Source organism: Amborella trichopoda, chromosome 7, assembly GCF_054954075.1.
Source record: "Amborella trichopoda isolate Santa Cruz 75 chromosome 7, AtrichopodaSantaCruz75HAP2 v2.0, whole genome shotgun sequence".
Lineage (NCBI taxonomy): Eukaryota > Viridiplantae > Streptophyta > Magnoliopsida > Amborellales > Amborellaceae > Amborella > Amborella trichopoda.
Genome location: NC_142342.1, coordinates 6009562 through 6022219, shown reverse-complemented (window position 1 = coordinate 6022219; position 12658 = coordinate 6009562). Strand labels below are relative to the sequence as shown.

General features: G+C 33.3%; 1 protein-coding gene across 1 annotated transcript; it reads left to right on the top strand.

Annotated features, from left to right (window-relative positions):
• Positions 1 to 1157: 1157 nt before the first annotated feature.
• On the top strand, positions 1158 to 9137 carry LOC18447333 (acid phosphatase 1). Its single transcript, XM_006857432.4, has 3 exons — positions 1158 to 2022; positions 8048 to 8257; positions 8797 to 9137. The coding sequence occupies exons 1-3, from the start codon at positions 1637 to 1639 to the stop codon at positions 8969 to 8971; spliced, it is 771 nt and encodes a 256-aa protein (XP_006857494.1). The 5' UTR covers positions 1158 to 1636; the 3' UTR covers positions 8972 to 9137.
• The last annotated feature ends 3521 nt before the right edge of the window (positions 9138 to 12658 follow it).

The window sequence follows — 12658 nt, the reverse complement described above, 5'->3', positions numbered from 1 at the left end:
TTGAGAAAAATTTCTTTGGACTCTGAACAAGTCAATAGAATACTTGCAGCCATTCGATTTCATATCTTACAGCTAAGCATAATTATGGTCTCCTAGTAAAAAAAAGTGAATGGCCTTATTGTTTATTTTTCCTATGGATTTAATGGGTGACAGAAAGGTCGTTACTAGTAGCGGGGTGGTGGTTATGTGGCAGTGGAGTAGCCACCTTCCTACTATCCGTTAGATCTCTAATCCAATTGGAAACTCTCATATAACCGAACACGAGGAACTTCCTACCTGATCAATGTCCTTACTTTAAAATTAATGTCATTATTATCAATATAAAAAATAATAATACCCTTTTGAGTCTTATCATCATCCTCATTATTAAATGGGAAGAACAAATCGAAGAACCTAATGGATCGAACTAATCCTTGTTGACTGCTACAAAACATATCGGCCTTGCGTTGTGGTAACGTTTTGATAGGGAGACTGAGACTGAGTGCAAGCAAACCTCATTAGGAGGCTGAGACTTGAGAGCAAGCAACCTCGTTTTGCCGTTCTCTTCACAGCGCGGCCCCGTTGGATTTATTAAAGGAAAAAGTTTATATAAGGATGCTACCTTATAATGTAGAACTACGGAAGCCCCTAAAAAATCCATTGGAAAAAGTAGTTTTAATGTTGAAAAACCTTTTGATTAATCATCTCGGATGTATGACTATGAAAAATAAAAAGATTTTAAGTCTCAATAATAATGCATTTTACAACATATTATCTACGCTGTCAATTTTCAAGATTTTCATATATTTTTAGATCTATTTGATTTGAACTATTTTTTAAATTTAAAATTTTATAATTAGATATAAAAATAGATTTTGAGATAATCCTAATAACATTCTACAGCTACGGAGGCGTCCGTATGGAAACTGCGCCCTTCATTAAATGGGAATGTAGAAGTGATTTTGGTTTTGAACTTGGATTTCAATAGTATTGAAGAAATGTGCATATACCAATTTAGCACACCCTTTCAATCTGAGGCGTTGTGAATGTATTAAGTCCTTCATTATTGAACCCCCTTGGCCACATCTCCCATTCAAACTCTCTTTTTTTTTAAAAAAATTATTATTTGGGTTATTCTGTGGCATGCAAAGACTACAAAAGAATCATATCACATTATAATTTCCTTTTTGAAGAAAAATTCATGGCACCCACCACTACCATTTATTAAACATTAAAATACCCCATTGTGTATCCAGCTTGGTAAAGAGCTGTACCCACTACTCAGCACAAGGGATCAAAAGCTGTACACCCATGTGACCCCATTTCATACAAGGGGCCAACCTGCCCCACCCCATGTTTTCTCTCTCTAGTCCTACTGATCATTGTGACCCACATCTCTCTGTCCCTCCCCCCAACTCTACATTCATATTGGATCCAAGCCTCTAAGGTAGCCACCCCTCTCTCCCTCTCTTCCTCTCTCCCTTTTCTTTTTCTCTCTCTCTCTGGTCTCCACCCTCAAACCTAACCCTCTCTACCAAAAAAGGAAAACAAAAAAAAAACACAGTACCTCTTCAAACCCAATATAGACAAATAGCCCACAACCCCAAATCCCTTGAGAAAACCTCTTCTCTCTCTGATCCACTGAGGAAGTGAGGACATGAGGATGCATTTGGCACTTGTGCTGGGCCTGGTGAGCCTGGTTCTTGATGGGGTGTGTGCTTCTGACTGGAACATATTGCACCATAAGGGAGATGGCAAAGGGCTTAAGATCAGCCTCAAGAACTACTGTGAGAGCTGGAGAGTGAATGTTGAGGTTCACAACCTCAGGGACTTTGAGGTTGTGCCTCATGAGTGTGTGGAATACATTGGTAAATACATGACTTCCACACAATATAAGGTGGACTCTGAGAGGGCCTTAGAACAATGCACTCTCTATCTTAGTCAAGAGTTCGGTTTGACAGGAGATGGGAAGGATGCATGGATCTTTGATGTGGATGATACACTCTTGTCCAACATCCCTTACTACAAGAAACACCAATATGGGTAAATTTGCTTTCCCTTCCCTTTTATGTATTTCAATATCTATGGGTGTATTTATCTGCATATTTTCCTAAGGAAGTCACTATGCAGTGCTAATGGGTGAAATCGACCGCAACGGCTCTTTTAGGTCTGTTGTGGTGCTACAACAGCTCTACAAGAGCCGTAACGAGGCATTTCACCTAAAGACATTTTAGGGGTTTTCCTTTTGTTGATGTTTTTAGTTATTTAATTATGTATCTATGTGCCAGTTTACCATATGTATATGTATGATGTATTTAACCAAAAATATCCCTAAAAGAAACTAAGCAAAAAAAAATAAAAAATTATATACACATATATTATGGGCAAGCTTTCTATGTTTCCCTACAACATAAAACTTATATACTTTCCCTTATCCAGCCGTCTATTCTGAATGGGGGGTTAAGATTGCCCCAATCACAATGTCGCGTCTCTACATTATTTTATTTTTAATTTTTTTTTACAAACTATTTTAATACCAAATTTTGTATATCCAATCCTCTATTAAACTCGCACTAGATAAAAATATGAAAACAATATTTTCAATAAAATAAATTACCAAAATACCTTTAAAAGATTCAAAAGGTATTTTGGTCATTATATTTTATCGAAAACTTATTTTTAATATTTTTTATAGGTGCGCCCCAAAGAGAATATGACACGTACCAAATTTCATATTCACACAATTTGTATAAACGAAAACTAAAAATAAAATACTTTGAGACGTCAGATCTAAGATCAAACGGCAAGTGGCTCTCTTGATCAAAATTGGATGGCTGGATGATAAGGAAAGCATAGATCTACCGGGGGAAATATAGAAACCTTTCCCATATCTTAAATGCTAGAAGTTAATATGTTCTCGTGAAAGCATATAGAACATTCACCTTTGGGTTAAACCCAATCGCCAAGAATTCTTAGGACCCAAAATTTGAAGTTGTAAGCTCTTCCAATTAGCGAGCAAATTAACCAGAAAAGGGAAAAGTGATAATGTCCTAAAAAAGAACACAAACCATCATTTTTTTTTTCGGAAATTCTCATATAGTGATTCTAGAGTGGATTTTAAAAGTTTGTATCTATAAAATCCTCTTGAATAGGTTCATTAATCTAGGGAGCAAATGTATACCATACTCCCACAGGAGCGCGATACACACGATAAAAAATGTAGATATGTTTGCATATATTTGTGTGCGTCTCAGGATATAGATATAGTATATGAAACGCACATGGCCAATGCATAAATTTTATGTAGATATATGTAGATATATGTCTAAAAAAAAAATGTAGATACAGTATATGAAACGCACATGGCCAATGCATAAATTTTATATTTTATTTTGTTTTTTATTTTAAAATACTTAGATCACTCGTTCGAACTGGATCTCTGATCTAGCAATTTGACAGGAATATGTGGAGTTAACTATCTACCCTGCCTACCCAGTTTTTGAAACATCGATTGTGACAATTAGTTGTCTTGAATTTTAATTTGTTTTAGGAGTGGGTAGCTCATTGTGCAGGCATGGGCTGATCTTATAAAAAGTGGAAAAAAATAGGGAAATGACTTTGTGAGACCCTCCCACACTCATGTGTGTAGGACTTTGAAAGATTACCATTAAATTTAGTACAGATATATAGAAAAATCAAGTCTCATATCCATGTGATAATTTTTTTAAAGATATGTACCAAATTTAATGGTATTCTTTGAGATCTTACATAATACGATCCGTGTTGCTATGATAACAATATAACTTTTCCTAAAACAAAAAAGTGCAATCACTCCCCTTTTTATGATTCTCTCTCCATATATCTTTTGATTGTCACGACTTATCTCTCTTTTTTTTATTTTATTTTATTTTATTTTATTTATTTATTTATTTAATAAATTTTTTTTTTTTAAGAAACAATCACTCTATCTTTTCATTCTTTCTCTGTCCCTACCCCACCTCTCCTTATCTTTTGATTTTCTCTCTCTAGCTAGCATTTAAATGACAATCTCTGTTAATGCTTATCGAATAAACGAAAGAATTTTTCTAAAATATAAACCAAATAATTGCATGCAAGCAGATAAATTTGGGGGCTTCAATCGCTGCATTTCACGTTTGAGATCAATGACTACGATAATCTGATGATAATTAGGTCTCGCTTTTGCGAAGCCGAATGATATTCTACTCATGTAGGAGTAGAAGGTTCATTTATTTTCTCGGTCAAAACGCCACCCGTTATTAATTTTAGGATCTTAAATTTTGGGATATAAGCTCTTTAACCCATAGATTAATCTCAATAAAAAAAATTCCTATTTATCCCAGTTGTTTGCCTGAATTTTTTTTGTCTTTTTTTTTTTTCGAGATTGAATCAAAACCATCCAATTTTTAGATAATAAGATCTAAGTGTTTAAAAACTCAAATTTCAAATTTATTTTTTTTTAAAATAATCATCTACCAATTCTTCAGTTGGCTTCCAAATGTTCATAGTGAAAAATTGCTCCCAAATATATCTTTTGACCGAAGAGTAGAATTAAACTATACTCGCGAGGGAGCATAACATACGTGCTCTTTGGGGAAATTCAAATGTAAATCATGGCTGACACCTGAATTGAGTTGGACCATTGATGGCCTATAACTATCCAGTTGGGCAATTGAATCCTGTACAAGCATTAGGAACCACACGCATTGCATGTATAGGGTGTACGGACTAGCCATCCACCGTCCATCCCCATAAGCAAACGGTCAGATAGCTGGTGTGTATACCCTGAATCACAGTATCCCGCATACAAAAGCAAGTCGAATTCTTAGCCGGATTTCCCGCTCTTGATATTAATAAACACGGTAAAGCAATGGTTTAAAAAACGGATCAGTGATCCGGATCGGGCACCCAAAAAACCGATTCGGATCGGCGAATCGGCGATCCGGATCGAGAATCGATCATAATAAAGCTTAAACAAAATCCGAAAAAACTATTAAAATTCATTATAAATATTGTTTTTTAAGAATTCAATAAGAAATAAGGGTATTCCATTAAGAATTTTCATGTTTTTGAATGAATATGCAAATATTGATATGTTCTTTCCTTGCATGAACCTCCATTCAGCATTTAATTTACATCACACAAAAGGATAAACATAGAATTATTATGGAATAAGTATATCAACACACATGGACTACAATAAAGCATAAAATTAGTAACATATGATCTAAAAATTAAATTATAGACGACGTTATTGTTCTTCTTGGTCACGCTGGTGCCATAGATTGAATTCGTTTAACAATTCATTGATTCGATCTAAAAACGAATCATCGATATTAGCAGGCGTCTAACCATTTCCAAATCCTTGAGTATTAGTGTTTTGTTGTGTTCCCAATCCAAAATCCTCGAAGCTTGTCCATCCTTCATGCTCACCTGCACTGTCGTGCTCATCCCTACACTGTTGTTGTTGGGACTCGATATGTGAATAATTTAGGCTCGGATAGGGTGGCCTCAAAATCATCATCTCTCTTATTTTCTCTTTGAATAATATGGATTAAAAAAAAAATTAACAAATTTTCAAAAAAATCGATCATGGATTAAAAAAAAAAAATCACAAATTTTCAAAAAATTCTATCATGGATTACAAAAAAAAAATTCGATCATGGATTAAAAAAAAAAAATCACAAATTTTCAAAAAATTTTATCATGGATTACAAAAAAAAATTCGATCATGGATTAAAAAAAAAAAATCACAAATTTTCAAAAAATTCAATCATGGATTACAAAAAATTCGATCATGGATTACAAAAAATTCGATCATGGATTACAAAAAATTCGATCATGGATTACATAAAATTCGATCATGGATTACAAAAAATTCGATCATGGATTACATAAAATTCGACCATGGATTACAAAAAAAAAAAAAACATAAAAAAACAAAAAATTCGATCATGGATTACAAAAAAGGAAAAAAACAATTCGATCATGGATTACAAAAAATTCAATCATGGATTACAAAAAATTCTATCATGGGTTACAAAAAAATAAAAAAACAAAAAATTCGATCATGGATTACAAGAAAAAAAAACAAACATTTCGATCATGGATTACAAAAAATTCGATCATGGATTACAAAAAATTCTATCATGGATTACAAAAAATTCGATCATGGATTACATAAAATTCGATCATGGATTACATAAAATTCGATCATGGATTACAAAAAAAAAACAAACAAAAAAAAACAAAAAATTCGATCGTGGATTACAAAAAAAGAAAAAAACAATTTGATCATGGATTACAAAAAATTTAATCATGGATTACAAAAAACTCTATCATGGGTTATAAAAAAAACAAAAAACAAAAAATTCGATCATGGATTACAAAAAAAAAAACAAACATTTCGATCATGGATTACAAAAAAAAAACAAACATTTCGATCATGGATTACAAAAAATTCGATCATGGATTACAAAAAATTCTATCATGGGTTACAAAAAAAAAAAAAACGCAAAAAATTTGATCATGGATTACAAAAAATTCGATCAAGTATTACAAAAAAATCTATCATGGATTACAAAAAAAATAAAAAAATAAAAAAAAATTTATGTTCTTCCGTACGGGACTCGCCGATTCCGTACAGTGAATCGGCGAGTCACTGCCGATTCGATCCGTCCATGGCGATTCCCGAGTCGAACCGGGCGAGTCCGGTTCGACTCGGCGTTTTTTTAAACACTGGGGTAAAGATATTAATGAAAGAAGCTAGGTGGTCCCACAGGACCATGGGTGAAACACCTGGCTAAGGGGATTTGATGGGCCTAGAAATCTCAAAAATTCTCTCTATTGATTAAAGAGAAATTTATCAAAATAACATATGAGATCAACTATTTGACATTTTATTTGTATTGATTTAAGTTCAAAATACGGAATAGTTGAAAAATGCTAAACAGTCAAATTGTTAAACAATTCAATTTATTTTGATTAATTTCCCTAATTAAAAGAAATGATTTGTAGCACAAGACTCTTATATCAATGTCCCTTAGAAAATTGAATAAGGACATGCTGTTTTCATAAATGGTAGATCAAAGGAATCTTGAGCTCAAAATTTTTTTTTTTCCTTTCCAAATTGACCTTAGTACACATCAAAGATGATATGAGGACATTTTTAAGGTCAACAGAACTCCTTGAAGTAGGCATCCTAGTGATAGGACCTTACGTACAATTTGATCCTTCAGGACTACCATATGAGGAAGTCTTGTTTCTGAGTTAAAAGCTCCGGCATTTTGTTAAGTTCCTAACTTCCCATGTACAACGCATGGATTTTATATGACCTTTACTAGGGAAGATACTGTAGCCATGCTCTTTAATGAGCACCAACATTTCCCGTAAGAGTTGGACAGTGGTTAATTTTTTTACACAAACAACACTATTTCTATTATAGAAATTCTAAGTAATGGGTGGATTGAGTGCGTGAAACTCAAAACAAATCTATCCACTAGACCTCCACATTCTTTCACGAGAAACAAAGAGATTTTGAAGAAGGTATATCTTGCAACATTTTTTCTTGACCGTTTTATTTTAAATTTAACATTATAAGGTGGAAATCAATTCAAATGAAGTGTTTTGGATCCTCATTCCATCTCCAAGATAGAGTTTTGTGCTTCAGCCTCAATGGCGCCAAAACATTTTCCAATATAGTTTTATATGTTATAGACTTAGGGTGCATTTGATTTTCTGGATCTTTTAGAAGTGGGAGTTGAACATTCCAATAACTCCCACTTCTGTGTTTGTTGTCACCCGTGGGAGCCGCAAAGTGGAAGCGCGGTATTCCACCGGGCTATTTGCTCGGGGCAATTCCATGTCCCACTTCCAAAATGTTTACAGAATCAAACGATGCACTTAGAGTGGAAACGCATAACACCATTAATGAATATCTAAAGTATAAATCTACGGTAATTATAATAATCACATAACTAAGATGGCAATAACCATGACAATGTTATGAATATTAATATTAATATCATTATTAATGTTATTGTTGCCACAGGGGAGAGAAGCTGAACTTAACTAGCCTTGAAGGATGGATGAGAGGGAGGAAAGCACCAGCCTTGGCATCATCACTGTCTCTATACAATGAGATTAAAGGGAAGGGGATTAAGATCTTCTTAATCTCTAATCGTGGGGAGCATTTGAGAGATGCCACTGTCGATAACCTCTTTGAAGTCGGTTACACTGGATGGACCGGACTTATCTTGAGGTATGAACAATGGAATGTATTTGATATACACACATAAATACACACACAGAGCGGAGGTGTATTTATGTGTGTTCATGTTAGAGAGAGAAGATTTCTAGATGATGTGAAGTGTTGACTCAAATTAGTTCTTTTCGTCTAAAAAAGGTGATGACCTTAAATTTTTTCTTAACCTGTCCGATGTCAGGGTAAAGGAGCTGGTTGTGTTAAATAGGCAGCCAACATAAAATTTTATCAAAATTTGTCATGAATTCTAAACTTACTGTATTTGCTTATGTTAGGGCATTCCCCAAAAAAAGATACGAGGACTTATGACCTCACTGAGGGTATGATCTTTAATAAAGCAGAATGGTTAATCAAGATTCGTGTAGCCGATCCCAATTAATTGGAAAAAGACTTTGACAATGATAATAATGATTGTGTGTGTATATTTTTATGTTTATGGGCGTATATATGCATGTTAGAGAGAGAGAATGTGTGTCGTAGTAGATGTTTTGAACTATGAAAGGTTGGCTGATTTGGTTATTTTGTGTGTGTTTTAGAGGGGATGAAGATTGTGGGAAGTCTGCACAGAAATACAAGGCAGAGAAAAGGCAGAAATTGGTGGAAGAAGGATACCGCATTTGGGGAATTGTTGGAGATCAATGGAGTAGCCTCTTGGGACACCCACATGCAACAAGAACATTCAAGCTCCCTAATTCCATGTATTATGCTTAGAGATCAATGGATTAATGGAGAGCCCACACCCACATGTATTAAGCTCCCTAATCGTTGGAAATCAATGGAGTAGCCCCTTGGGACACCCACATGCCTTTTTCACTCCTATTTATCATTTATTTTCCACCAATAAATGCAAAGACTATTCTTCTTTTGTGTGTGATAATAATTTGTCTATGCTCTTATCATTTTGGACACGGTTTCTATGAGTCCACGTGGAAATAAGTCACCTCTTAAAAATCTATTTTTGAGATGGATTTTTAAACCTAATTGTTAAGAACATGTAATCCCTAATATAGGCATCATGAATATGTAAAATAAATAAATTTTGAAAATTAAAAATAATAAATTTATTAAGAAAACATTTGGACCGTTAGTTTCAATTATTTTTAAATGGACCACCTATTTGCATCCATCCTTAAAATGAATGCTTATACCTCGGGGATCGCAAATGTAGAAATGCGGTCCCCACCACATGAAACAATTTTCCTTGTCTTTGTATTCTCTCAATTGGTATATGTTTGTATTTCTATTACTAATAAAAAGTCTTGAAGGAAAAATATTCTATTCTCTATTAAGTAGGGTGAGCAGACCAATCATCCATCGTCCATCTTCCATCTTCATCAATGATGGTGGAAATGAGCTATTGAGTGTTAATGGTGATAGAAATCACCTATTGGGGGGCATGTGTCTTTTATATATTTTTAGGCCTTTTTTGTTACTATTAAAAGATGAGTAATGTAAAAGGTGTAAAGGGCCATTTGGGCATTATTTTTGCTCTTGTTTTTCTCTTTTCTCTCTAGAAAAGTAAGTTTCCTTTGGTAGAAGTGAGAAAGAGGAAGGAAGGTGTGAGTTTTTGTTGTTTCCATAAAAAGTGGTTTGCGAGGATTTTCTATCAGTTCACTTCATTGAGGTAATATTGTATTTTTCATTAAATTTTTTTTTATAGTGAAATATTCATTTGCCGTTTTGCCCGTGGTTATAGCCTTACAGGGTGAACTACATAAAACCACTGTTGTGGCTTGTTCTTGATTTTTATTCATTTTTTTACTTTATTTCTTGCATTTGATTTATGGTTCTATTTATCTATTTTTTGTTTAGTCAACTATGTGCACGATCTTTGACAGGATCCAATTATTTATGATTTGTAGCTATGCTAGCGAGGTGTTACCAAGGACCCTACAATTGGTGTCAGAGCGTTATATTTGTGCAATATTTTTGGGAGGAGAATGGTGAGTAATCTGTTTGGCGTACAGAAATTTGATAGGCAAAATGATTTTGAGAAAATAGCCTGGAATCCATGAGTAATGAAGATTGAGGAAATGGAACTTAAGGCTATGGTTACAATTTCTCTTCTTTTTTTTTGACAAGAAAGGTTGTGGTTACAATCCAATTGTGTTTAGCAACTAAAATCTTATTTAATCTAGTGGGAGAAACAACGGCAAATGGTTTGTGGGAGAAATTGGTGAGTGTTTACCAAAACAAATCTCCTACAAGTCGTATTCCATTAAAGAAACAATTGTTTAACTTAAGGATGAAATAGAGGACAAAAATTTCAGATCATTTGAATACTTTCAACCAATGGTTTAAAAAACGGATCGGTGACCTGGATCGGTTTTTTGTCGGATCGGGCTTTCAAAAAATCGATCTGGATCGGCGAATCGGCTATCCGGATTTGGAATCGGGTGAATCGGTCAGAATAAAGCTTAAAAAAAATCCGAAAAAATTATTAAATTCATTATAAATATTGTTTTTTAGGAATTCAATAAGAAATGAGGGTACTCCATTAAGAATTTTCATGTTTTTGAATGAATATGCGAATATTGATATGTTCTTTCCCTGCATGAACCGCCATTCAGCATTTAATTTACATCACACAAAAGGATGAACATATAATTATCATGGAATAAGTATATCAACATACATGGACTACAATAAAGCATAAAATTAGTAACATATGATCTAAAAATAAAATGATAGACGACGTTATTGTTCTTCTTGGTCACGCTGGTGCCATTGATTGAATTCGTTTAACAATTCATTGATTCGATCTAAAAACGAATCATCGATATTAGCAGGCGTCTGACTATTCCCAAATCCCTGAGTGTTAGTGTTTTGTTGTGTTCCAAATCTAAAATCCCCGAAGATTGTCCATCCTTCATGCTCACCTGCACTGTCGTGCTCATCCTTACACTGTTGCTGTTGAGACTCGATACGTGAATAATATGGCTGGGATAGGGTGGCCTCAGAATCATCATCTCTCTCATTTTCTCTTTGAATAATATGGATTAAAAAAAAATAATAACAAATTTTCAAAAAAATCGATCATGGATTAAAAAAAAAAAAATCACAAATTTTCAAAAAATTCTATCATGGATTATAAAAAAAAATTCGATCATGGATTAAAAAAAAAAAATCACAAATTTTCAAAAAATTCTATCATGGATTACAAAAAAAAATTCGATCATGGATTAAAAAAAAAAAATCACAAATTTTCAAAAAATTCAATCATGGATTACAAAAACTTCGATCATGGATTACATAAAATTCGATCATGGATTACATAAAATTCGATCATGGATTACAAAAAAAAACAAACAAAAAAAAAAAAAAAATTCAATCGTGGATTACAAAAAAAGAAAAAAACAATTCGATCATGGATTACAAAAAATTCAATCATGGATTACAAAAAACTCTATCATGGGTTACAAAAAAAGCAAAAAACAAAAAATTCGATCGTGGATTACAAAAAAAAAAACAAACATTTCGATCATGGATTACAAAAAAAAAACAAACATTTCGATCATGTATTACAATACATTCGATCATGGATTACAAAAAATTCTATCATGGGTTACAAAAAAAAAAAAAAAGACAAAAAATTCGATCATGGATTGCAAGAAAAAAAAACAAACATTTCGATCATGGATTACAAAAAATTCGATCATGGATTACAAAAAATTCTATCACGGGTTACAAAACAAAAAAACAAAAACAAAAAATTCGATCATGGATTACAAAAAAAAAATAAAATTCGATCATGGATTATAAAAAAATCGATCAAGTATTACAAAAAAATCTATCATGGATTACGAAAAAATCCATCATGGATTACAAAAAAAATAAAAAATAATAATAAAAAAATAAATAAATAAATTCCGTAGGGGACTCGCCGATTCCGTACAGTGAATCGGAGTCACTGTACAGAATCGTTTGGTTCTCTCTAGAACCGGACGATTCCCGTTTTTTTCGCCGATTCGATCCGTCCATGGCGATTTTCGAGTCGAACCTGACGAGTCCGGTTCGACTCGGCGTTTTTTTAAACACTGCTTTCAACAATATTATTAATGAACCTAAAAGTGTGGGTAAAAGAAATAAAAAATAAGGACAAGATGTAAATATTGTTACATACTTTACCATAAATATTATGATAATTTAGAAGCAACATTAAGTTGCACTAAGAACTAAGAATACATTGTGTAGCACTTTTTTTACCCATGAACTCTGAAAAAGGCACCAGAATAAGAAGTTCACATCTTAAAAAGTCAGTCAAGTGAAAGAGCCAGTTCTTTTTAAAGATCGTCCAGAAGTAAGTTTAAGGGCGTGTTTGATAACAAGAAGCAAGAATATGAACTGAAAATTGGAAGTTACTGAACAACTGTAAATTAAACATTACTTAAGAAGTTC